General features: G+C 42.2%; 1 protein-coding gene across 12 annotated transcripts in view; it reads left to right on the top strand.

Moving 5' to 3' along the window:
- Positions 1–26,991, top strand: part of gtdc1 (glycosyltransferase-like domain containing 1) — a 417,621-nt gene that overhangs the window by 117,920 nt on the left and 272,710 nt on the right. For all 12 annotated transcript variants that reach the window (XM_059647446.1, XM_059647444.1, XM_048534511.2 and 9 more), the window contains 2 exons: positions 3,444–3,611; positions 19,525–19,698. In XM_059647446.1, the coding sequence (XP_059503429.1) occupies positions 3,444–3,611; positions 19,525–19,698 (342 nt within the window). The remainder of the gene's footprint in view (positions 1–3,443; positions 3,612–19,524; positions 19,699–26,991) is intronic.

Here is a 26,991-nt window from a genome sequence, read left to right as displayed (position 1 = left end):
GGAGGAGTGAAGGAGTGAATGAAGCATGCTCAATCATAGATTTCCCTGATTAAAAATCATAAGTTAAATATTCACGTTGAAACCACTTGCATTTATTTTGAACTTTGACATACAAAAATATATTTAATGAGGGAAAAAAAATAAATTTTAGTGGCAAGATGGGCTGTTAGGGTGGGTGGCCAAATGCGTGACAGGAAAGGTAGGCGGGAAGGAAGGTTTTAAAGGAGCCAAGTATGGTAGAAATATTAGGTAGGAAATTCCAGAGCATGTGGCCAAGTGGTTTCAACAGCAGATTGGTTGAGGCAGAGATGGATAATGTTGTAGGGTTAGAGATCCAGTATCTTTGTGTTGGAGGGATCTCTTTCTGAAACTGAGCAAAGGATGCCGAATGTGAATTAACTTGTTCAATCTGCGATGTGGCTGGGAGGAGCATGTGTATGAAATTTGTGGTGATGGTCAAACATGGTGGTGGTGTGGTGGACCTGTGCCACTGGCTTTTGAACGAAAGTTGAGTCAGCCTGAACATAATGAAGCCAGAGAGCAGCATGTAGATGACCAAGGAAGTCAAGGATACATCATTGTGTATTCTGAAAGTAACAGTTTGCTGATAGGCAGGAAAACTAATGTTGAAGAAACTTTGGCAATAACATAACAGGTAAAATGTTGAATCAAGTGAAGACCGTTACACTGTGGATGACAGAGATGGATTGAGCAGTTACACAGCTCAAAGATTGCACAGAGGCTGCGGTCATTTAGGAGAATAATACATATTATCGACAAGGATGTAATTTGCATCTTTGCTTAGGGATACTGTAGCCTTGTAAAAGCGCTGTTGAAACTTGAACGAAGAGTATGGTGTAGAAGGAAGAGCAAAAGTGTATGGTGACCATAGACGATAACCTTTTTTTTTGGTCAAGTGATTGTTGCTGCATGCTTTTTGGAGGGTTTTCCCCAAAAGGCCTGGTAAGATTTATCATCGTGATTTACCAAACTCACCTTATTAGCTATTGTCACTCACTAATGTCTTCATCATCTTCCCAGACTCACTCTATTTTCCTTCTTGTAACCTCCCACACTTTTAATCCTGCTTGGCCTCTACTTCTTTCTCCCAGGGCACCTCACCGTCTTTTGAACACGTTCATCAGCATTAGCAGCGGCGCCATCCACTTTCCTCTCAGCCAATTCCTCAATTTCTCTCATTCCAGAAAAAAGGAGCCCACATCAAGGCTGAGGGACCCATAAAGGTGGAAAAGTGCCCAAAATCAGGTTCTTCACACTTTGAGGAGAGAATCCTAATCCTTGCAGGAAGTCAAAACAGACACTTGACAAATTCAGCAGAATGCTGGCAGTGAACAGACTGCAAGTTGCTCAGGAGGAAAAAGCATTGCGGGTCACAATGCATGGCCACTGGTGTACTCTTGTCCATGAGTGTTAGGATCCAAGATTTGCCATTTCCTGACAAATGATTGATGACACTATTCTGATCTACTTGCAGTATGTTTGGGAAGTGCAGATCTGTACTGCAGACTACACTAGAAACTTGCGTTGAGAGGCTGCTGTAGGGGCATTTGAATTGTGTGCCAGTTGATGTATGCAGTCATCAGACTAGGCTGCAACTCAGATCTACTGCATGCTGTCCTAGCACATTGACATTTAGTGCCTACCTGCATGCTCGCAGCTTCTGTGCCTTGTCAACTAGTGCATTCACATAGCCAGGCAGTTTGTCTTGCTAGTCAGCCGTCCTCAATCAAGTGACTGGATGTAGCACTTTGCTAATTTCAATCTCTTACCTGCTGAAAATGCCAGCAGTTTATGCAGCATATATGGCAAGCAAACAGCTATGTCCCAAATTCTTAGGGGAGTAGTCCACACTGGAGTCCATGGAGGCACGGTCATTGGGGCAGCAAGTGCAGCGTCCAGCACCAGTCTTGGAAATGTCTCAGTGAGGTGTGGTCACCCTGGTCAGTGTGTTCTTGGTCAGGCTGTCCATAGCAGTCTAGACTGGCAGTCTGTAAATAAACAAGGTGTACAATTTGTCCTTTTCTTGGTAGATAATCTTCAGAGATTTGAAGAGTAAACATAGGTAATGTCTTGATGTCATAACTCTGTGTTGGTTTACTGGATTAATGCTTCAATATATGGTTTGTGCTGAGTCCCTGATATTTTTCCGACTGAACCGCTGTGATGGGAAAATCACTACGCATTACAAGAGTGTCACGTGTTACTGCTCCATTACATCCAATTCGTCCAATGAACACTGCATCACATAACTCATTTGAAGTTTTGTTGATAAAAATGATCTGTAATTAAATTTGAAAATGCATAAGTTGAAAAACAATGAGAAATCTGTTACATTCAAGAATGACAAAGGCCTTTGAATTCTTTATTCCCATTGTTGCATACGATCTACAATATACGAAATGTTTCATGGGAAATGTTTGCAGATGAAACAAAAGACTGGATGATGAAAATCTGAAAAATCAGCAGAAAATGTTCAAAATACTCTGTAGTTAGGCAGCATTCATAGAGACAGAAACATGAAGTGTCAACTTGTTTTTCTTTCCTCAAATGTTGCCGATCAGTTGAATGTTTCGAGCATTTAATATTTTTATGAAGAATTTGAAAATCACTTTTGAAAGTGTAGTACTTGTGAGTGGCTTTTGATAGTTTCATACATTTTAGAATTGTTTAAGGATGTTACATTATGTACCAGTTCAGGAATTGGTGACATACGGTGTTTCCTTATTGCTGTCAAGGATACAGCCAATATGTAAACTTTGTTTTTAACATTCATTTCTTTGTATTGAATTTAGTATTTAAGCTGAAGATGTCAGTTTTAAAAAATAGTAAGTTGTGTTTGTTATTTTTCACAATTATCCGTTAGTATTTTCAGAGGTTGAAGATGAATTTACTTCAGTTAATTTTAAAAATCACTATGTCCAAATAAATTTATGACAGGCACTAGAATCAGTTGTCAACAGTTTGCAGTTCAATTTGCTAAAAGAAACATATTTTTGAATATCCATTTCACTCATAGCAAAATATTTGGTCATTCAGTAGCAAGATTCTACAAGAAATAGGAACTTTTAATGAGACCAACAATCTAAGTATTCCCTATTCAATCTTATCTCAGTTCCACTTGTTCTTCAGATATTGCTTCTCTTTCCTTTTTTAAAAAAATCCATCTCGTCTCCCTTTTTTATGCTGCATTCCAGTAACAGAGCTCAGAAAGACCAATATGATGCCAGTGCTTTTTAGCTGAAGTTCATAGCAGTTGCCTTAAAAGATCAAAACTTTCTCTGCAACACAAAGGTATTAATGCTCAGCTTCTGATGTTGTCCCCTGTCGGATTTTTTTCTCTTCTTTGGTGTGGGGGAAGGGAATGATGGATATCCTATGGAACAGTCTCAATATTTGCAAACACTGTTTTCCTTGTTTTGTAGAGTCCTGTTCACAAGCTCTGTCCTTAACCTGGCTGAACTGATTGCCCTCCGACCTGACCTTGCCAAATTGAAAAAAGTCCTCTACTTTCATGAGAACCAGTTGGTATATCCTGTCCGGAAAAGCCAAGAAAGAGACTTCCAGTTTGGATATAACCAAGTCATTTCATGGTAGGTGAGATTGCCTGTCATTAGTTTTGTTGATGTTACTTGTTGGCTTTCTCCTAATGAGAAGCTTCCAAACCTATTGACAAACTTGTCCTAACAGAGTAGGCAGTTTGCTTTGTCATCGGGAGTACTTGTTGCTAACAGTTTCAAAATAAGTCTTTTCCGATAGAGCTATTTAAATTCTAATTCTGCAGTACAACTTAATGAAGAACAGTATAGTTACAAGAGTATTTTCCTTGCCTTAACATTACCAATGCTGTTCACACTGTGTATACACCCATTATACTAATAGGCCATAGCAAAGTTCTCCGGTAAATCAAAATATGCTTTTGCAAAACAGAGGTAAGCATTAGTACATTTGTACATTAGTTAAATATTACTTTGTGAGTGACAGACAAAATATATTTTTTAAAAAAATCTGTGTTGTCTTGGTGAACTTGTAGAGTCAAAGTCACACAGAATGGAAACAGACCCTTTGGTCCAACGCGTCCATACTGACCAAGTTTCCTGAACTTGAATTAGTTCCACTTGCTTATGTTTGACCTTTCCTATTCATATATGTGCCCTAATGTCTTTTAAATATTGTAATTGTACCTGCATCTACCATTTCCTCTGGCAGTTCATTTCCACGTATGGAACATTCGCTGTGTGAATTGCTTTCTCCTCTCACCTTAAAAAATGCCCCCTAGTTTGAATTCCCCTGCCATAAGAAAAGACCTTTGCTATTCACCTTATGTATGCCCCTCATGATTATATAAACCCCTAAGATCAACACACAACTTCCTATTCTCCAGGGAAAAATGTACCAGCCTATCCCGCCTCTTCGCATATCTCAGAACCTGTAGTACTGTCAACACGCTGATAAATCTTTTCTGAACTCTCTCTAGATTAATATTTATAGCCAGGTGACCAGAACTGTACATGGTACTCCAAAAGTGGCCTCACCAATGACCTGTACAACTTCAGCATGATATCCCAACTGTTACGTATTTTGGTAGGAAGACTAGTGAAAGATATTTTTAAAAAAAACAGTGGGTGTAAGTCAAAATGAGATGTAGATGCGAAGGTACCTGGGTGTATGTGCACACAGATTATCAAAGGTAGCAGGATAGGTGAAGAGAGAAAATAAAGTACATAGTACTCTTGGCATTATCAGGGGCATGGAGTACATGTTGAACTTATCTAAGACTTCTGTTAGACATAGACTGGAGTATCATGTACATTTCTGGGCACTGAAATGTCAAAAGGAATGTAAACAAAACAGAGTACAGAAGCATTACAAGAATGGTTCTAAGAATGAAAAACTGAAGTTATGATGTTAGACTGAAAAAAATGAGACTTTCCCATTGGAGAGAAGGAAGCTAAGAGGAGATCTAGTAGAGGCTTTCACCTTCGTAAGTGAGCAGCATGGAGTAAATTGGGAGAAACATTCCCACTCAAAAGGATCAAGATTGAGAGGGCATAGAATTGAACATATTTGCAAAAAGCACAAATAAAGTATGAGATGGGAGGCATAATAGCTCAGTGGTTAGCACTGCTGCCTCACAGTGCTTAGAACCCAGGTTCAATTCTACCCTTGGGCGACTGTCCGTGTGGAGTTTGCATGATCTTCCTACATCTGTGTGGGTTTTCTCCGGGTGCTCTGGTTTCCTCCCACAGCCCAAAGACGTGTTGGATTGGTCATGCTAAATTGCCCATAGTGTTTAGGGATGTGTAGATTAGGTGGGTTATATGGGGATGAGGTCTGGGTGGGATGCTGTGAGGATCACTGTGGACTTGTTGGGCATGTTTCCACACTGTAGGGATTCTGTGATCTATGAAAGAGATTTTCGCACATCAAGTAATTAGGATATTGAATGTACTACCCGGAAATGTGTTTGAAACAAATTTGATTCAGTCGTTCAAGAGTTTAGGAAATGATTATTTGGATTGAAATAACGAGCAAGGGTATGGAGAGAAAGCAGGAGATTGCTTAATGTTTATTTGAAGAACCAGTGCAAACATGGTGGGTTGAGTGGCTTCCTTCTGCACTTTACCACTCCTGTGATTTGATAGAAATCTAAAGGATAGGAACAGGAGTAAGCCATTCAACTGCTCAAGGCTTCTCTGTCATTCGATATGATCGTGGCTGATTATTGAGTTCAAAACCCTAATCCAGCTCCCCCCGCCCCCGACTCACCCAAAATACCTTGACCTCTTTAGCCACAAGAGCTATAACTACCTCCTTCCTGAAGCCACACTATTTTGCCCTCAACTGCTTTCTGGCAGTGAATTCCACAGTCTCACCACTCTCTGGGTGAAGAAATATCTCCTCATCTCAGCGTAAAAAGTTTACCCTTATCCTTAAACAATGACCCCACCATTGGGAAAAATCTTTCCTGCATCTAACCCGTCTAATCCTCTTCGCATTTTGAAGGTTTCTCTAAGACCCACCACCACCCGTTCTTCTCAATTCCAGTGAATACAATCCAACCAACTCAATCTCTCTGCATTTGTCAGTTCTCCCATGCCCAGAATCAATTTGGTAAACCCTTGTTGCACTTTCTCTCGAGCAAGAACATCCCTCCTTCAAGAAGGAAACCAGAATTGTACATGACATTCCAGGTATGGCCTCACCAGTGCCCCCAGTATAATTGCAGCAAGACATCTTTGTTCCTATCCTCAAATCCTCTTGTTATGAAGGCCAACATACAGTTTACCTTGCTTATTGTTTGCAGCACCCAGGCTTTTCTGCAAGCTTACTTTCACGCTGTTTTCCTTTCTTAGTTAATCCCTTGGTCCTCCTTTGCTGACTTCTAAAATGGTCACAGTCCTCAAGAAAAAACAAGTTAATTAACGTGATCCCTTCTTATGAAGTGGACGTTGGAGTCGGGGTAATATTCAATAAATATAGGGGTTAAAGTCGTAAATGCTGAGCCATGGTGGGATAGTTAGAAGAAGTTTCTGAAAGTTGGCCAAAATTCCTGAGAGAGATTTTAATTGTCGAGAAAGTAATGATGCTATGGATGTGTTTAGGTATATAAATCCAGGAGCATAATTCAGGAAATAAGACTGGAAGAAGTTTCAGAGGAGAATGTGGCATTTCTGGTTATGATATGGGACAGTTTTGCTTTGAAATGTGCATGGTGTACATTAAACTTACCAATGTTGGATTTATCCCCCTCAAACCTTTTCAGCATTATAGACCAAGAGGAATAATACATCTTTAGTAAGTTTAAAAAAAAAATCTGTGTACCTGTGGAAGAACTTGAACAGAGCGTCAGGGGTAAAATGAAAAGTGGAGAAAGCCAACTGACCTCACTTACAGTCTATCTGTGAAATAGTTTCTGTTTTTCATTTTATCAGAATCGCAAATTCAATCGCCACAGACTAGAGTAACGTCTTTTAGTCTATATCATGTGGCCACTCTGTAGACAGGGATTGTCTGGGACATGACTCAAAAGAGAAAGCAGAGAGGAAGGATCGATAAATATATGTATGTCGTGGTGAAATCTGTCTGAAAACCAGTTTTGCAGCTTAATTCTCGGAAGCAGGAACTAATTTCAAACCTGAATTATAATTGTTTTACTAAAATGATGTCAGTGTTCTTACTTTGCATTTCAAGGGTCTTCTCTCTTTCGCCGCTCCTTCCAATTCCCTCCATCCCTTGATCAATTCGTGTAGATGTTTTTCTGGAGTTGTTGCGTCTACAGAATACAAAATCATTTGAAGCATTCAGTTTTGCACCTTGCAAAGCTGATAACATTGTAATAGCTCTAGTATTTGGGGCCGTACTTCCTCGCTGCATGGATTAAGTCAGGAAACTGAATGTATTCATTGTTTTGCATCGTGTCTCTGCTACTTTGAGTTTGTTTATGGAGGGATTATGGGTGCAGCTGCCACTTTATACTAAACTTCCACAGCAGGGCAGTTGCACAGTGCGATAAATGTTAGCTCATTTCTGTACTTTCTCAGGTCTAGCACAGCAAAAACATTTCTGCCTAATAACCATTTCTGACCGAAACTCTGGATTTTGCAAACGTCTGCGTTTGTGGTACTTTACCTGCACCACCCCTCTGTGATTACCTTTCATAACCCCGGTTTCATTTTAGCATATTATTAATCTTCTTTTTAAAAACAAAGCACCTTTTTTCTCTTTAGCCCTAATCACAGCCCATTTACATTGTGCTGGGGGTGTCGAAGACTGCGATGGTTGGTTTCTGTGTGTAACACCGTGACTGGTATTATTTCTTCAATGTTTGCTGTGTTTTGCTGGCACAATATATTTATTCCTTCCTTTTCTGTTCATCTATCCTTACCTCTACTAAAGACACTGACTCATGCTGGGATATGGTGCTTTGGGGACAGGTTGCTTTCTGGCACCTTGCCCCAATGCAAGCAGTCACTGTAGGCAGACTGCTTGACAATGAAGGCATCACAGCCCAAGCTGGTCTTCTACTTGCACAGCATTTAAGCATCACTGAATGCAAGATAGTCACAGGATCGCAGGCTGTATTTCTTCTTCCTGTCAAACCCAGTTGATTCAGAGTAGAGTGTAGACCCAGAGGACAGATAATTTTACTCAATACAAAACAAGCATCAAATCAGAAATGATTGTGGTGGCTCATTGTGTTAATAGTGCCATTCGGTCTGAACATTTTGGGGTGGAAAGTAGTGGTTACTCCATGCTATTTTTATTCATTCACATGTTAAAACTTAAGACCATAATGCTATAAGATATCGGAGCAGAATTTGGACATGTAGCCCATTACGTCTGCTCTGCATTCGATCATGGCTTATGTGTTTCTCAACTCCCATTCTCCCACCTTCTCCACGTAACCCCTGATCCCCTTACTAATCAAGAGGGTTAATGGCAGGATTCTCGGCAGTGTGGAGGAACAGAGGGATCTTGTGATCCACGTCCTTAGATCCTTCAAAGTTGCTACCCAAGTTGATAAGGTTGTAAAGAAGCCAAATGGTGTGTTGGCTTTTGTTGGCAGGGGAATTGAGTTAAAGAACCATAAGGTTATGCTGCAGCCCAGTTAGACCACACTTGGAATATTGTATTCAGTTCTGGTCACCTCATTACAGGAAAGATGTGGAAACTTTAGAGAGGGTATAGAGGTGATTTACCAGGATGCTGCCAGGACTGAAGGGCAGGCCTTACGACAAAAAGTTGAGGGAGCTATGGCTTCTTCATTGGAGCGAAGAAGGATGAGAGGTGACTTGATAGAGGTTTACAAGATGATAAGAGGCATAGATAGAGTGGATAGTCAGAGACTTTTTCCCAGGGCAGAAATGATTATTACAAGGGGGCATAATTTTAAGATGATTGGAGGATGGTATAACGAAGATATCAGAGGTAGGTTCTTCACGCAGAGAATGGTGGGCTTGTGGAATGTGCTAATGGCAGTGGTAGTGGAGTCAGATACTTTAGAGACTTTTAAGCGACTCTTGGAAAGGCAGATGGAGGATAGTAAAATGTAGGGTACTCAGAGTAGATTAACCTTGGTAGGATAATAGATTGGCACAACATCGTGGGCAGAAGGGCCTGCACTGTGCTGTACTTCCCTCTGTTCTATGTTCTATCTCTGTTTTCAATCCAATCAATGACTTGGCCTCCACAACCTTCAGCAGCAATGAGTTCCTCCAGATTAACCACCCTTTGGCTGAAGAAATTCCTCCTCATCTCAGTCCTAAAGTGTCATTCCTTCACCCTGAGGCTGTGCCCCTGGTTTGTAGTCCCTCCTACCAGGAGAAACATATTACTCACGGCCATCTTAACCAGACTTCTCAGTATTTTGTAAGTTTCAATCAAATCTCCCCCCATCCTTGTAAATTCCCTCAAGTACAGTGCTAGATTCTTCAACCACACCACATATGACAAGGCCTTCATCTCGAGATCATTCTTGTAAGCTCCTGTGGAAAGCCCCTAATGCCAGCACATCTTTGCTTAGATATGTGGCCCAAAACTGCTCAAAATGTTCCAAATGCAGGTCTGACCAGAGCCTTATACAGCACTAGCAGTATATCTTTGCTCTTATATTCTAGCTCTCCTGAAATGAGTGCCAACATTGCATTTACCTTATTAACCATCAATTGAATCTACTTGTAAACCTTAACTGAACAAGGACATCTAATCTCCTGTCAATACCGTGTGGAGTTGGAGGAGCACAGCAGGTCAGGCAGCATCAGAGGAGTAGGAAAGTCCATGTTTCAGGACTTGACATGAAATGTCGACTGTCCTGCTCTGATGCTACTTGACCTGCTGTGTTCCTCCAGCTCCATACTGTATCGATTCTGACTTCAGCAACTGCGTTCTTGCTATCTTGGAGTGGCACTGCGAAGCCTCTTCCAAGGATGCCCTCTTTGAAGAAGTTGTCACCTCCCCTCTGGAAAGACCCCAGTGAAGGAGTCCTGATGAAGGATCTCGGCCTGAAACGTTGACTCTCCTACTCCTCTGATGCTGCCTGACATGCTATGTTCCTCCAGCTTCACACTATATCGACTCTGATTCCAGCATCTGCAATCTGCGTCTGTGTTCTTCCTGCCAAAATGTTTAATTTCACACTTTGCCAATTGTATTCCATCTGCTACTTCTTTGTCTACTCACCTGCAATGTTCAAGCCCTTCTGCAGCATCTCAACTTCCTCAATACTACTCGCTCCTCCATCTGCCCCTCACCTGAAAACTTAGCAACAGTGCCTTCAGTTTCTTCATCCAGAATGTTAATGTATAATGTAAATAGTTGTGGCCCCAACATGGACTCCTATGGAAGTCCACTGGCTGCCATCCTGTAAAAGACTCTGCTATCCCTACTCTGTCCCTTCTGCCAGTCAGCCAATCCTTTATCCATGTCAGTGCCTTGTCCCTGTGCAGCAACTTGTCAAAGGCCATGTGGAAATCCCACTAGATCATGTCTAGTAGTTTTCCTTTGTCTAACATGCTCATTACCTCCTTAAAAAATTCTAACAGATATACCAGGCATGACTTCCCCATGATGAAGCCATGCTGACTCTGATCAATTTTACCATGCACCAAGAAATATTCCGCAATTTCATCCTTCATGATGAGCTTGGAAATTTTACCAATGTCCGAGGTTAGGCAAACTGGCCTGTAGTTTCCTGTCTTCTGCATTCCCCACCTCCCCCCACCTCTTCTTTAACGGGTGTGTTACATAAGCCTTTCTTCCAGTCCTCTCAACCCTTCCTGACTCTAACGATACCTGAAAGATGACCACCAATGCCTCTACGATCTGCTCAGCTGTCTACTTCAGAACTCTGAGGTGTAGTCCATCTCAGCTGGGTGATTTATCTGCCTTCAGACTTTTCAGCTTCCCCAGCACCTTCTCCTTACTGGTGGTCACTACACTCACCTCTGCCCACGACTGTCATGAAGCTCTGATGTGTTCCTGGTACCGTACAATATGAAAACTGATGCAGAGAACCTATTCAGTCCCTTTGCCATTTCTTCGTTCCCAGTACTTTTCCAGCAGTCTAATGTTCACTGTTGCCTTTTAGATATCTTAAAAAAAAGACTCTTGCAGTCTGCTTTCTTTGCTACTTTAGCTTATTCTCATATTTCATCTTCTCCCTCCTTATTGCATGTTAATTTATTCTCTGCCGTTTTTTGAAGGTTTCCCAATCCTCTGGCTTCCCACTAATCTTCAACACATTATATGCTTTTTCTTTTCCTTTTATGCTATCACTGACTCGCCTTGTTAGCCATGATTGCCTCATCATCCATTAATGTTTTTCTTCTTCGTTGGGGAGAATTCATACCATGCCACCTGAAATTCTCCTAGAAACCCATGCCATTGTTGCTGCCTGTTTGGCTCCCCTTCCAATCAGTTCCAACCAACTCTTCCCTCACATCTTTTTAAATAACCTTCCTCGATTGTCATGCCAGTATATCTGCTTCATTCTTCTCCCTCTCAAACAGCGAGGTGAATTCAATCATACCATGGTCACTACCCCAGAGGGGTTTCTTGATCTTCAGCTTTCTAATCAAGTCTGCCTCATTACACATTAAGTCCAGAATTGTCTGTTCCCAAGTTGGTTGTACCACAAGCAGTCCAAAAGAAATCTTGTCAATGTTTCACAAATCCCTTTTCTTGAGATCTGCTACCAACCTGGTTTTCCTAGTCCACCTACTTAGAACATAGAACATAGAACAGTACAGCACAGAACAGGCCCTTCAGCCCACAATGTTGTGCCGACCATTGATCCTCATGGATGCACCCTCAAATTTCTGTGACCATATGCATGTCCAGCAGTCTCTTAAATGACCCCAATGACCTTGCTTCCACAACTGCTGCTGGCAACGCATTCCATGCTCTCACAACTCTCTGCGTAAAGAACCTGCCTCTGACATCCCCTCTATACTTTCCACCAACCAGCTTAAAACTATGACCCCTCGTGCTAGCCATTTCTGCCCTGGGAAATAGTCTCTGGCTATCGACTCTATCTATGCCTCTCATTATCTTGTATACCTCAATTAGGTCCCCTCTCCTCCTCCTTTTCTCCAATGAAAAGAGACCGAGCTCAGTCAACCTCTCTTCATAAGATAAGCCCTCCAGTCCAGGCAGCATCCTGGTAAACCTCCTCTGAACCCTCTCCAAAGCATCCACATCTTTCCTATAATAGGGCGCCCAGAACTGGACGCAGTATTCCAAGTGCGGTCTAACCAAAGTTTTATAGAGCTGCAACAAGATCTCACGACTCTTAAACTCAATCCCCCTGTTAATGAAAGCCAAAACACCATATGCTTTCTTAACAACCCTGTCCACTTGGGTGGCCATTTTAAGGGATCTATGTATCTGCACACCAAGATCCCTCTGTTCCTCCACGCTGCCAAGAATCCTATCCTTAATCCTGTACTCAGCTTTCAAATTCGACCTTCCAAAATGCATCACCTCGCATTTATCCAGGTTGAACTCCATCTGCCACCTCTCAGCCCATCTCTGCATCCTGTCAATGTCCCGCTGCAGCCTACAACAGCCCTCTACACTGTCAACGACACCTCCGACCTTTGTGTCGTCTGCAAACTTGCTGACCCATCCTTCAATTCCCTCGTCCAAGTCATTAATAAAAATTACAAACAGTAGAGGCCCAAGGACAGAGCCCTGTGGAACCCCACTCACCACTGACTTCCAGGCAGAATATTTTCCTTCTACTACCACTCGCTGTCTTCTGTTGGCCAGCCAATTCTGTATCCAAGCAGCTAAGTTCCCCTGTATCCCATTCCAATACTTATTGAGGTCTCCTATGATTATTGTAGGAGTGTCCTTCTTACATTCCTTTTCTACATCCTGACTACTGCCAGGAGGCCTGTACACAAGTCCCATCATGATCTTTTCTCCTTTGCGGTTCCTCAACTAATATTCTCACAGATTCTGTGCTTTCCAACTCTATACCACTTCATGCTACTGATTTCATTTCATTCCTGAATAACAAGGCGACCCTGCCTCCCTGTCCGTCTGACTCTTCTCCTTTTAGGACTTGAATCCTTGGATATGTAGTACCCCACCCTGATCCCCTAACAGCCAAGTCTGTGATACCTGCAACATCACACCTGCCAATTTCAATCTGTACTAACCTCCTTTCCTCCACCCCCCTCCCCAGGTTAATTTAATGCCCTCTCCACAGCCCTGGTCCCAGCATGTTTCAGGTGGAAACAAAAACAACGTTGCTGGAAAAGCTCAGCAGGTCTGGCAGCATCTGTGGAGGAGAAAACAGAGTTGACGTTTCAGGTCCGGTGACCCTTCCTCAGAACTGACACCATCCATTCTGAGGAAGGGTCACCGGACCCGAAAGTCAACTCTGTTTTCTCCTTCACAGATGCTGCCAGACCTGCTGAGCTTTTCCAGCAACTTTGTTTTTGTTCCTGATTTATAGCATCCACAGTTCTTTTGGTTTTTATTTATGTTTCAGGTGGAGCCTGTCCCATTAGAACAACTTCTCCTTCTTGAGTACTGATGTCAATTGATAGAATTCAAATCTGTTTCCTCCACACCAATCTTTGAGCCATGCTTTTGCCTCTAACCTTGTTGGCCCTGTGCTAATTTGCTCGTGGCTCAGATAGTAATCCAGAAATAACAGGTTTAAGGGATGTTCACCTGGCAATAATCAGTACACAAATAGAAAATTAAAAGCACAATAAATTGATGACTTTTTTTTCTAAAAACTAATGTTTCTATGGATTCTTCAGAGCCATGAAATTAGCTCAAATGGTTAATGCCAGCACTCAAATGCGACTTGAATGTTTTCTTTAACCATGCTGTCATATCCCTTTGTTCCCTTCGCCTGTACGTATGCTAATTTACTACTTTCATTGTGAAGGAATAGTTTAAAAAGCATTGAAATAACCTTTGGACCAAGGGTTTGAAACTTTCTTTCTTTTACCTGTATTTTCGAGAAACTCGGGCTGAGGTATAAGACTGCTTGGCGAACTAAATTTGCATATTTCAGGATTCAATTAATTTATGTAACAAAGGATCTTTGAACTCTGCTACCCTATATCAGAACATCTGTCAAGCAGCAATATATCTGCTGAAGTAATCTCCTGACCAACTGTGATTAAAATGGAATTAAAGTTAAAAGAAAGGGCCGTTCATATTAAAATCTTCCTTACATTTCTTAGGTCATTCTTTGAGCTTTACATTGATACAGTCCACCTTATTACGGAGAGTGTAAAACAGTATTGTGAGCTCTCCAGACAGTGAGTGAAGCTTTTCTGCTCGCAATGTGCACTTTCCATAAAATATCAGCACAGTGATGGACCAAGAAGAGACTTGCTATGAAGCACCTCTGTTCAAAAGTAACAACATCTCAAAAAATTATCATTAACACAGAAATTTACCATGCCTTGCTTCTTTTTCTCATTATGTTCACTCTTCATATCAATGATCTGCTTAACTCATTTTTAAGTTTTCATTTAGTTGATGATTCTACTGTAGTTCATTAATTTTCTTCAATCTTCAGGGCAGATAGTCTGCATTCTCACATTGCAATGAGTGAATCACTACAACTTAATCTCTTCCATTCCTTCACTGGGCAATAAAAACCTTTGTTTTTTTTGCCTAAAATTTGCAGTTCTTTTCATCTCGTAATTCTAGATATTAGCTATTTTCTTGTATCTTAATAACTGCATTTCTTATCACACAATACTCTTACAAATAACACTGTCTTCACATCCATCATTGAAGCTGTCAGCATGAAATGTTATTTCCTTAGTTACCCCCAATGTGTCTCAATGTTCTATAAGGTCGTAAGTCTGATGCATTATTTTTGCATCTCCTTTTCTAAAACCCTTCAGCAGTGTGGAGTGCAATGAGGGAAATCTCCAAGCTTAAATTATTGTAGAGTTGTGGAAACTCCAAAAGATATATAAAAATGGTAGCTGGTTGATTGTGGACCTGGGAGGAGGAGATGGCCTTCTGGTATTATCGTTAGAATCCAGACACCCAGGTAGTGTTCTGGGGACTCAGGTTTGAATCCCAGCACGGTAGAGGATAATATTAAAATTCAGTTAAAAATCTCTTGATTGTTCTCTGAAATCGCCTGGCAAGGTAACCAGTTGTAACAATCTCAAAAGAAAAGCTCAATAAAGAAATTAAACCAGACAGATCACCTAGCATCAATCTAGGCACTGGAAACAGCAATGGCAAATAACAGACCATGCAATGCCCTCCTTATGAACATCTAGGGGCTAGAGCCAAAACTGGGAGAGCTCCCTGCCTGAACTTGTCAAGCAACAGCCTGATGTAACCATGCTTACAGAATTATACCTTATGAATTGTACCTTCCCTTACAGACAATGAGCCAGACCCCACCATCTCCTGCGACACCAGCAGGAAAGGTGTGGCATAGGTAACAGTAAAGTGACACACTGTTGGAAGGGATTCTGGTACTATGAACTTGAGTGGTATCAAGTAAAACATGGTCAAGGAAATCTCCTATCATTACTGCGTACTACCAACCCTCAGAATGATAATGCACAAAAAGCTGGCCAATTACCACCATAATAATAAAATGTGAGGCTGGATGAACACAGCAGGCCAAGCAGCATCTCAGGAGCACAAAAGCTGACATTTCGGGCCTGGACCCTTCATCAGAGAGAGGGATGGGGAGAGGGAACTGGAATAAATAGGGAGAGAGGGGGAGGCGGACCGAAGATGGAGAGTAAAGAAGATAGGTGGAGAGAGTATAGGTGGGGAGGGAGGCAGGGGATAGGTCAGTCCAGGGAAGACGGACAGGTCAAGGAGGTGGGATGAGGTTAGTAGGTAGTTGGGGGTGCAGCTTGGGGTGGGAGGAAGGGATGGGTGAGAGGAAGAACCGGTTAGGGAGGCAGAGACAGGTTGGACTGGTATTGGGATGCAGTGGGTGGGGGGGGAAGAGCTGGGCTGGTTGTGTGGTGCAGTGGGGGGAGGGGACGAACTGGGCTGGTTTAGGGATGCAGTAGGGGAAGGGGAGATTTTGAAACTGGTGAAGTCCACATTGATACCATTAGGCTGCAGGGTTCCCAGGCGGAATATGAGTTGCTGTTCCTGCAACCTTCGGGTGGCATCATCGTGGCAGTGCAGGAGGCCCATGATGGACATGTCATCTAAAGAATGGGAGGGGGAGTGGAAATGGTTTGCGACTGGGAGGTGCAGTTGTTTGTTGCGAACTGAGCGGAGGTGTTCTGCAAAGCGGTCTCCAAGCCTCCGCTTGGTTTCCCCAATGTAGAGGAAGCCACACCGGGTACAGTGGATGCAGTATACCACATTGGCAGATGTGCAGGTGAACCTCTGCTTAATGTGGAATGTCATCTTGGGGCCTGGGATAGGGGTGAGGGAGGAGGTGTGGGGGCAAGTGTAGCATTTCCTGCGGTTGCAGGGGAAGGTGCCGGGTGTGGTGGGGTTGGAGGGCAGTGTGGAGCGAATAAGGGAGTCACGGAGAGAGTGGTCTCTCCGGAAAGCAGACAGGGGTGGGGATGGAAAAATGTCTTGGGTGGTGGGGTCAGATTGTAAATGGCGGAAGTGTCGGAGGATGATGCGTTGTATCCGGAGGTTGGTAGGGTGGTGTGTGAAAACGAGGGGGATCCTCTTTGGGCGGTTGTGGCGGGGGCGGGGTGTGAGGGATGTGTTGCGGGAAATACGGGAGACGCGGTCAAGGGCGTTCTCGATCACTGTTGGGGGAAAGTTGCGGTCCTTGAAGAACTTGGACATCTGGGATGTGCGGGAGTGGAATGTCTTATCGTGGGAGCAGATGCGGCGGAGGCGGAGGAATTGGGAATAGGGAATGGAATTTTTGCAGGAGGGTGGGTGGGAGGAGGTGTATTCTAGGTAGCTGTGGGAGTCGGTGGGCTTGAAATGGACATCAGTTACAAGCTGGTTGCCTGAGATGGAGACTGAGAGGTCCAGGAAGGTGAGGGATGTGCTGGAGATGGCCCAGGTGAACTGAAGTTTGGGGTGGAAGGTGTTGGTGAAATGGATGAACTGTTCGAGCTCCTCTGGGGAGCAAGAGGCGGCGCCGATACAGTCATCAATGTACCGGAGGAAGAGGTGGGGTTTGGGGCCTGTGTAGGTGCGGAAGAGGGACTGTTCCACGTAACCTACAAAGAGGCAGGCATAGCTGGGGCCCATACGGGTGCCCATGGCCACCCCCTTAGTCTGTAGGAAGTGGGATGCGGAATATGAGTTGCTGTTCCTGCAACCTTCGGGTGGCATCATTGTGGCAGTGCAGGAGGCCCATGATGGACATGTCATCTAGAGAATGGGAGGGGGTGTGGAAATGGTTTGCGACTGGGAGGTGCAGTTGTTTGTTGCGAACTGAGCGGAGGTGTTCTGCAAAGCAGTCTCCAACAGGCCCCAGACCCCACCTCTTCCTCCGAGCTGGGCTGGTTTTGGGATGCAGTGGTGGAAGGGGAGATTTTGAAGCTTGTGAAGTCCACATTGATACCATTGGGCTGCAGGGTTCCCAAGCGGATTATGAGTTGCTGTTCCTGCAACCTTCGGGTGGCGTAATTGTGGCACTGCAGGAGGCCCATGATGGACATGTCCTCTCAGGAATGGGAGGGGGAGTTAAAATGGTTCGCGACTGGGAGTTGACGTTGTTTATTGCGAACTAAGCGGAGGTGTTCTGCAAGGCGGTCCTCAAGTTTTCGCTTGGTTTCTCCAATGTAGAGGAAGCCACACTGGGTACAGTGGATACAGTATACCACATTGGCAGATGTGCAGGTGAACATCTGCTTAATATGGAAGGTCATCTTGAGGCCTGGGATGGGGGTGAGGGAGGAGGTGTGGGGGCAAGCGTAACATTTTCTGCGGTTGCAGGGGAAGGTGCCGGGTGTGGTGGGGTTGGAGGGCAGTGTGGAGCGGACAAGGGAGTCACGGAGAGAGTGGTCTCTCCCTCCCCCCACTGCATCCCAAAACCAGCCCAGCTTGTCCCTGCCTCCCTTACCTGTTCTTCCTCTCATTTATCCCCTCCTCCCACCTCAAGCCGCACCTCCGTTTCCTACCAACTAACCTCATCCCGCCTCCTTGACCTGTCTGTCCTCCCTGCACTGACCTATTCCCTCCCTACGTCCCCACCCATACTCTCCCCTCCACCTATCTTCTCCTCTATCCATCTTCGGTCCGCCTCCCCCTCTCTCCCTATTTATTCCAGAACCCTCTCCCCATCCCCCTCTCTGATGAAGGGTCTAGGCCCAAAATGTCAGCTTTTGTGTCCCGAGATACTGCTTAGCCTGCTGTGTTCATCCAGCTCCAAACTTTGTTATCTGACATGTTTTGGTGTATTCTTTTCCTTGCTGTGGTCATATACTTTGATGACATCTACAGAAGGGAGCTACGCATGTATAAGAATTTGCAGAAAGCCTTGCATGTGTAAAATACTCATCAGAGAGTTGTTCTTTATTGATGATCTTGCAATAGCTTTCTACAGTAAAGAATACCTGAACTGACAAATGGGTGACTTTCTCATGTTGGCAAAGAGTTGGATTTGACCATCAGGGTCAGGAAAGCAAATGCCAGGGGTGTTGCTGTATTGTCTTCTGTCAGCATTGAGAGTGTGATCCTGGCGGTTGGTTATAGCTTCTCCTATCTAGGCTCACAATCACTAGTAATCTGTCACTTGATATTGAAAACAACGCACATCTCAAAAGCTGCAGCTACTATGTCCAAGTAAGTGTATACGAAACAAGAACAAACTGACTGAGGAAATCAGACTGAAGTGACTAACAAACCTGCCTCCTCAGTGTTCTCTTTTATGGTGATGAGTCTGAATAATGTGTGCTAGGTAGGAGAAAACACTGTTTTGCAAATTCACTGTCTCAGAGGTATTTTCAGTATATCTTGGCAGGACAAGGTCACTGATTCAAAAGTTCAGGTTTGAATTACAATAAAATCTATAATATTTGCCAGTACTTGACAGATGGAAACATTAATTTTGGTTGATTTCTGAGCTTCTACAGCCAAGACATGGTAAGCAGCAAGTTTATGCAGTGAACAACTACTGATGTACGTGCTGCCTGGCTGTTTATTCAAAAATAGGTGTGTTGAGACACAGTCTTCAGTAACAATCCTGACCTGAACAAAATGGCACAAGTGAACTATGAGCAGAATTCATTTTTCTAGGTCAGTGTCCATCTGATCCCTGCTGAAGTGGATTGAGAATGCCTCCAAACCACAACTAAATTGCTTACAGCAATCAGTCTGACCAAAGTATCTGGCTTATGCTTATGATATCAAAGTAGAGTCTTGTGTAGTTTATAGGTTAAGGGCATATGTGCAAACCACAGGGTGATGTAAATATAAGTAATTTTGGTATTAACATTCAACAGTGAAAGTTTACATTTTAAGAAAACATTTTCTCTTACAAATTGGACAAGGGATCAAATGACAAGCACAAGATAAAAATGTTTTGTTTTAACAGTATAATTTCTCTATTTTCAGCTTGGTGGCTGATGTGATTGTGTTCAATTCAGCATTTAATATGGAATCATTCCTAATATCCATTGGCTCTTTCATGAAGCTAATTCCTGATCATCGACCCAGAGAACTTGAGAAACTCATCAGGCCCAAGTGCAAGGTGCTGTATTTTCCAATCAAGTTTCCTGACATTGCCAGGTTAGTAGCTATATACTACTATTGATATTTAAAGTTCACTAAAGAGCTAACGTGAGTACAGTAATTTTATTTGTTTTGACTTTGTGTTTCCATGCTTATTTTCATTGGTGGTAGTTTGCTGCGCCCAAAAGAAGAACTCATCCAACATAACTAATTCAATTGTTAACGTTTCGGGTCTGGTGACCCTTCCTCAGAACTGTTCTAAGGAAGGGTCACCGGACCCGAAATGTTAACTCCATTTTGTCCTCCACAAATGCTGCCAGATTTGCTGAGCTTTTCCAGCAACTTTTTTCTTGTTCCTGCTTTACAGCATCCGCAGTTCTTTTGGTTTTTAACTCATTCAGTTGATGAGTATGTATGGTTATTAATGAAACATTGAAAAAGTGTAGAGCCCTTTTTTTTAAAAGTTGTATCATATTTTGGAGAAGCATTTCTTTTCTGTTGTAATTTGGAAGAGCATGGTACCAACATTGGGTAAAAATATATTGTATTCAGAAATAGAAATTTTGTATAAAATAAATGACTTTTTTGGAGCTCCAGTCTGCGCTTGTACTGCCTAAAGTACTTTATGGCTACAGCAAGTCAACTGAAATGTTGTATTGAAAATAAGCATATCGAAGTTGCCAGGAACAAGGGAGATATTTTTCTTATACAACCTAATAACCCAGAATGCCAAATTCACAAATAGTGCAAAATCATTGATGATTGGATAAAGGTGTTTAACCCTTGATAATGTTTGCTTATATTGTAAGATTTTGCCGTTTTTGTCAATGTCACGGTGATAACAAGAAGTTTTAAACAAGGGCTTGCAATACCCGACGATAATATTTTCTTCTTGTGTGGTTATTAAGCTTATGTTCAGAGAAACAAAGGGGAAGAATTGCAGCACATTTTTTAAATGAAATGATTTTGGCTGTCTTCTAGTCTGTGTTGCCTCACTAGATTTTCTTTTATAAAAATAGCAGACTGCATAATAATATTGTAATCAAATAAGAACTTGAGATCAGCTGCAACTATGACACTGATTGATAACTCGTACAAAAACTGAATTAAACTATTGATGCACAAAATATGATCGCTCCCCCTTCCCCTGAAAATATGCAGAATGAGAAGGGAGTATATAATGTTTCACAAATGACATTATGATTGACCGCATTAATATTCAATTTTTTCCTTTATAGGTACAAAAACATTAAATGCTCATTCTAACGGTCTATCATTTGTCACCATCAATACAATAAAGATTATAATGGAAGCTCACTTTCAACTCACTTTCTTATTCCATGCGTGAGCACGGCATGCTATTTAAACTGCATTTGTGATAACAGTATAGAAGAGCTCATTTATCTCACTGTGAACAGTAAAGTATTATTAGCCCAGTTTGTTTTAGTAATTATAAGCTGCTTAAGTCATTACTGTACAGTAATGGAATTATTTGATTGTACATATCAAAACTGAGATTGTGGTAAATTTGCATATTTTCTATTATCTAATGACATTCATCTACACCTGCCGAAACATTCCACATATAAGGTGACATCGGTCAAAATGAGAGTTTTCTTTCCAAAATGAGAGGTTATATTTTAATCTGTTCATTTAGCTTTCTTGGTGTTGATATCTATGTAAGAGAAGTTGACATTGAAATAATTGAATCAAAGATGAATATTCAGCTCAAGAATTTATGAATAAAAATAGGTTATCATACCAGAGTTTAAAGCACTTGATTTTAAAATGAAAAGCCATGAACATCAGCAATGGATCATGTGGGAGTTGCATCAGCGTTACTGCTGATCAGCTGAACCTATAGGTGCATCATGAACCTGCTGTTGTAAGTGTCATATGCTCCCTTTGAAACTCCTGTTATTACAGTTTAACTGCTTTTGAAAATCTCCAGGTTGGGCATGAAAGACTCTGAGCATCATGGTGACTAGTTTGAAAGATGCAATTAAAGTATTAGTCCAGAAATTCAATGGGTAGACAGTTGATTCTGCAGGTCAGATGGAGTTCCTCGATGGGACCATGCCAAAATCTTAACAACTGCTGATTTCAATGAGGTTGCTGAGGAAATTGAAATTTCCTTGGGTAATTCTTGGCATCTGGAAAAGTTGCATCTGTTAGAGTTGGAAATTCTGAAGTGTTCTGACTCAGTTAAGCTGAACAGTTACCTGAAAAAGTTAGAGGATTAAAAGCTTTCTGTAATACTGTATTGACTACATGTGACTCCAGACCCATGGCAATGTAGTTGACTCTTAATTGCCCTCTGGCAATTAAAACACCTATCAATAATGAGGAACTATCCACCCTTACCACAATAACAGCTCGACAACAATCCCTGACACCACTGGACACGAGGTGGATCCTCGGGTTCAAATGCTGCCTCATATTGTTTGTAAATAGGCTCTCTAGGAAGTAATTATTTCTCTTGCACAAAAAAGTACTATCCTGAACAAGAGCAGGATTTTTTGTACAGAAATCAGGATTCTTGAGAGATATATCCCAGCTCCATGACAAAGGCATTACTTCTGCAAATGTTCTGTTCCCATACTGTCTGAACTAGAAAGGACATTCTATAGGCCATTAAGATCAGAATGGTTGAGTTGAGTTGATGGTATAAATTCCAACATCAGTGGGCAGTATTGTCCTGATATGCACTGCCTGCAAAGAGGTTAAAAAGGGCATTCTTGGGAAGCTAACATTGGCTGCCCGTGAATTATGATGAATTATTAGTAATAATTTAGCTGCAAGAGATGTCCGGGCAATTATGATCACTGAATCCCTGAAATTGACTTACCTCCTTTATAGAATCATTAAGAAAACAGCTATTCATTTCGTATTATTGTACACGCGGCCATGTTTGTGTACACATATCTTTTAAAGATATGAATTTTGATGGTTTTTTTGTATGTATTCATGGAGCATGAGAGTTACTGCCACCATTAATCATGCCTAATTGTCCTTGGCAAGGTCATTAGCCACTACCTTCAACTACTACAATTCACATATGTAGGTACAAACACAGTGCTGTTAGAAAGGAAGTTTCAGGATTTTCATTCAACAGTTATACAGGATCAGTGATTTAAGGGTGGTGTGACTCTGAGAGGGATTTGTAGGTGCTGGTGTTCATCGTTCCCACTGCCTGTGTGAGCCTCAGGTCCATGTGCAGCAGCAACTTATCGAACTGGAAGTCAGTGCCATGATTGCCAGGTCAAAGTGTCATTCGTTTTAGTACGAGTCTTCACTACCATAGCTGAGATGTCAGTACCCATTGCTTTTCAAATCTGGTGTATGTAGTCATTTGATGTTGGTGAGGCTTCTGCTTGAGGATGGGCATTTTTCAGTTGGAGAGGGTTTGGAGAAGACTTAGCAGGATGTTACCAAGAATGGAGGGTTTGAGTTATAAAAACAGGTTAAGACTTTTCTCACTGGAGCTAGTAGGTTTAGGGGATGACCATATAGAGGCTTAAAAAGTCATCATGAGGAACATGAATAAGGTGATTAACAAGGGCCTTTTCCTTAGGGTCGAGGAGTTCAAAACCAGGTGGCAGATTTGAAAAGTGAAAGGAGAAAGTTTTAAAAGGGGCAACCTTTTTTACACAGTCGTTCACATAATGCAATGCCAGAGGAAATGGTGGATGCAGGTACAGTTACATCATCTAAAAGACATCTGGGTAAGCATATAAATCAGAAAGGTTTGGAGAATATGGGTCATACACAGGCAAGTGGGACTAGTTCAGTTTGTGAACGTGGTCAGTATGGACTGAAGAATCCATTTCCATGTTGTGTGACTATGGCTGTCAGCAAGAGCTGAAATGGATTGTTGATTTGGCACTTCTGGCAAATGCAGTTCTTCAGTTTTATCTTTTGTGCTGACTTATTTGATTATTTGATTGGTGTGCAGTCATTGGTGGAGACAATGCAACACAGGAACAATAGTTATATGGCTGAGGAATTAAATTACTTGTGATGACATTAGTTTGAAATATTTTTCATGGTTTTTGTAGCTGGCACCATAATTACAAGCAGATGGCATTGTCAAAATTTGATGGCTGTAATTGTTTTTAAGTTGAATATTTCCACGCAATTCTTATTTAAATATATCTGTCTGATCTGTTGTGAGCAGAACACGTGATGAAAGCTTATCGGATGCAACTTGTAATGTTGATTCTGTGTTTGGCTGTGCCAGTAAAACTGACAGTGATTAAGCAAACAGTACAGAGAATTGGGCCTGAAAGCTCGGGCCTTTTTTTTATCTGATACATGCTGTTTGATTTTCAACCAGACTGTCCTCTGTGCCACCTACTTGAGAGACTATTTGCTTTGTTGTGTTTATATATTTGTTACCAAGTGAGACCATATGCTGTGTTTTATGCCATGAATGAAGTTCTTCAGCTCCCATTTATGATAGGTGTTAGATTAAAATGGCCTGTTATCCCTTGATTGCTAATTGCCTTCCATCCCTTACTCCTCGTAATCTGTCAATCTCTGATTTAAAATTATTGTATGAATCAGCCTCTATTATTATTTGCCAGAGACAGTTCGACACTACTCCGAACCTTTTCCTGAAGAAGTGTTTCCTAATGTTTTCTCCTGAATGACCTGGTTCAGATTTTAAGGTTGTGACTTCCTGGTGTATGTGTGTGTGTATGTCTTATCAATCTTACCAATTCCTTTCTTATTTATTGAGGGCTGCACAAGGGCGACACGGTGATTCAGTGGTTACCACTGCTGCCTCTCATTGCCAGGTATTCGGATTCGATTCCACCCTTGAGCGACTCTGTCGAGTTTGCACATTTCTTTCCTTGTCTGCGTGCATTTCCTCTGGGTGCTCTGATTACCTCCCACGGTCCAAAGATGTGCCAGTTAGGCGGATTGGCTGTGCTAAATTGCCAATAGTGCCCAAGGATATGCAGACTATGTAGGTTAGCCCTGGGAAATGTGGGCTACAAGGATAGGGTGTGTCTGGATGGAATGTTGTTTGGAGGGTCCGTGTGACTTGATGGGCTGAATGGCCTACTTTCTCATGGTAGGGATACTATTCTTAATGTTGTATATTTCAGTGAATTCATGCATAGTTTATGGACTAGCCCCTCTCAATCTACCTCCTTGGAGTAGTATTTTGCTGAATTTTTGTTGCATTCTTTCCTTGGTGTTCTAAGTTACAGTGCCAAGAACAATGCACAATATCCTGCTGCTTTGTATAACTATAGCTAAACTCCTTCTATCATTTAACCAATCTCCCAACAGGGTGATTTTCTTTTTCTAATTCTGTGAACTTAATGTTAGTTGACAGTTTCTTAAGTGGAACAATTTTGAATATATAAGATACCGAGTACCCGATGGGGTGACCTGACTTCGAGATAGGCTCTGCCAATTAGAATATAAAGGACTGATCCTTGGAGGAACAAACTGTTCTGTGTTTGTTACTAATGCTATGTGAGAAGGTTTCAGTTGCATAGCTTACTGTTAAATTGAGTCTGATGTCTCTCAACTGATCATTGTGTACCTGAGATGTAATGTAACTAGTTGTCATGTAGTTTGTAATAAACCTATTTACTGATCATCAAATTGAACCCATCTTCTACCAAAGAAGATTATTCTTTCCCCATTCCTCATATGGTACCAGTACTATAAATTAATACCAGCAAGAAGGATTGATTGTAGTGAAACTACTCAGCTTCTCATTCAGGCAGATTCTTCGCTTGCGAAGATCAGTTGGGAAGAGATTCGTCAGCGATTTCGTTGGCACAACAGTTGGTGGCTATAGAGTCCTATTGTGGACCTGCAGACCCTGGGGCAGTGCGGGCAGGGGAATGCTCTGGACAGTGCGGCTTGAGATGAGGGCTCCTTCCTGCGTTTTCGTCTGTCCTCTGCAGCTGCTCTCCTTGAACATTCGAACTGCTCCGTCGCCGTGGTAGTTTTCTTCCGCCATGCATCCCTGTCAGAGGCCAGCTTTTGCCATTCCGTTGAGGTGATGCCGGCCTGAGACAGCTGTTGCTTCAGTTGGTCCTTGTAGCGTTTGCGTGGGGCACCAGTCCCACATTATAATGCCAGTTATCCATTGAATCGATCCTTGCTGACTCATGTTGATTTCTTGATTCCCAGTTGCTTCAATTCAGAATACTTATCCTCATGTTTAAATTGTTTTATAGCCTTATTCCTCCTCCATTCTATAACACTTACCAGCACTGTTACAATTCTGTAGTTTATCCCATTCGTCCACTCACCATTTATCCACTGTTAATGGTCTTGCATTTAGCCCATACAGGCTCCACCTCTCAAATTCCTTATCTGAGCAGTCCTGCCTCTTCACTGACCTTAATTTAGACTTAATTCTCCTTAATTTAGACTTCTCTGACAAAGCTTTTTGTCACTCCCTCTAAAGCCTTCCTTGTTTAGATCATAGTGTGGAAACAGGCCCTTTAGCCAAACAAATCCACACTGACCCTCAGAGCATCCTACCCAGACCTATCCCCCTTTAATCTACCTAACCTACACATCCCTGAACACTGTGGGCGATTTAGCATGGCCAATCCACCAACCTGCACATCTTTGGACTGTGGGAAGAAACCGGAGCACCTGGAGGAAACCCACGCAGATGCAGAGAGAATGTGCCAACTCCACACAGACAGTCATCCAAGGGTGGAATCGAACTTGGGTCTCCGCAGTGAGGCAGCAGTGCTAATCACTGAGCCACTGTGCCATCCTAAACTTTCTGTTGGTTTCTGCATGTGCTGATGCCTTAGAAAGTTTTCCTGCAAAAAATGTCCTGTAAAAATGCAAATTGTAGTTACTGTTGTCTTTCTGATGATGTGACATCAGGTCAGAAACTCAGCTCAGGAATAACTAGTACAGCAAGGAGGTTGCCAGTTGTGAATTTCAGTTTTAGTTACTGGAAAAGATAGTAACTTATAGCATCTTTAATGAAAACAGTGGGAGTTAGCTTCAGCGTTCCCAATAGGCCCTGTCAGGAAATTGCTACCTATGTAAAATTTGCTGTTCGACCAACATGGTGCCAAGAGAGCTGGATGTTGATATCTTTTTTTTCTGCAGGCGATGTAACCAAAATGCAATAAGTAAACCTTCCGGAAGGCATCAGACATATTAAGGTACTTCGGGAACTTGCAGAGACAAAATTGAGGGATCAGAGGAAACACAAAAGCTCTAAACAACATGTTCACCTAACACCAAGCATTGTCTTCTGCAGATCATACACCGAAGTTAGCAGCCATTCCTGAACGCAGTGATCTGGAGTGGAGCAAGTCATCTTCAATCTCAAAGAACTGCCTATGATGA

The sequence above is a fragment of the Stegostoma tigrinum genome, chromosome 7 (genome assembly GCF_030684315.1).
Source record: "Stegostoma tigrinum isolate sSteTig4 chromosome 7, sSteTig4.hap1, whole genome shotgun sequence".
Classification (NCBI taxonomy): Eukaryota; Metazoa; Chordata; class Chondrichthyes; order Orectolobiformes; family Stegostomatidae; genus Stegostoma; species Stegostoma tigrinum.
Note: the sequence above shows the minus strand (reverse complement) of the source record. Positions and strands in the feature narration are given on the sequence as shown.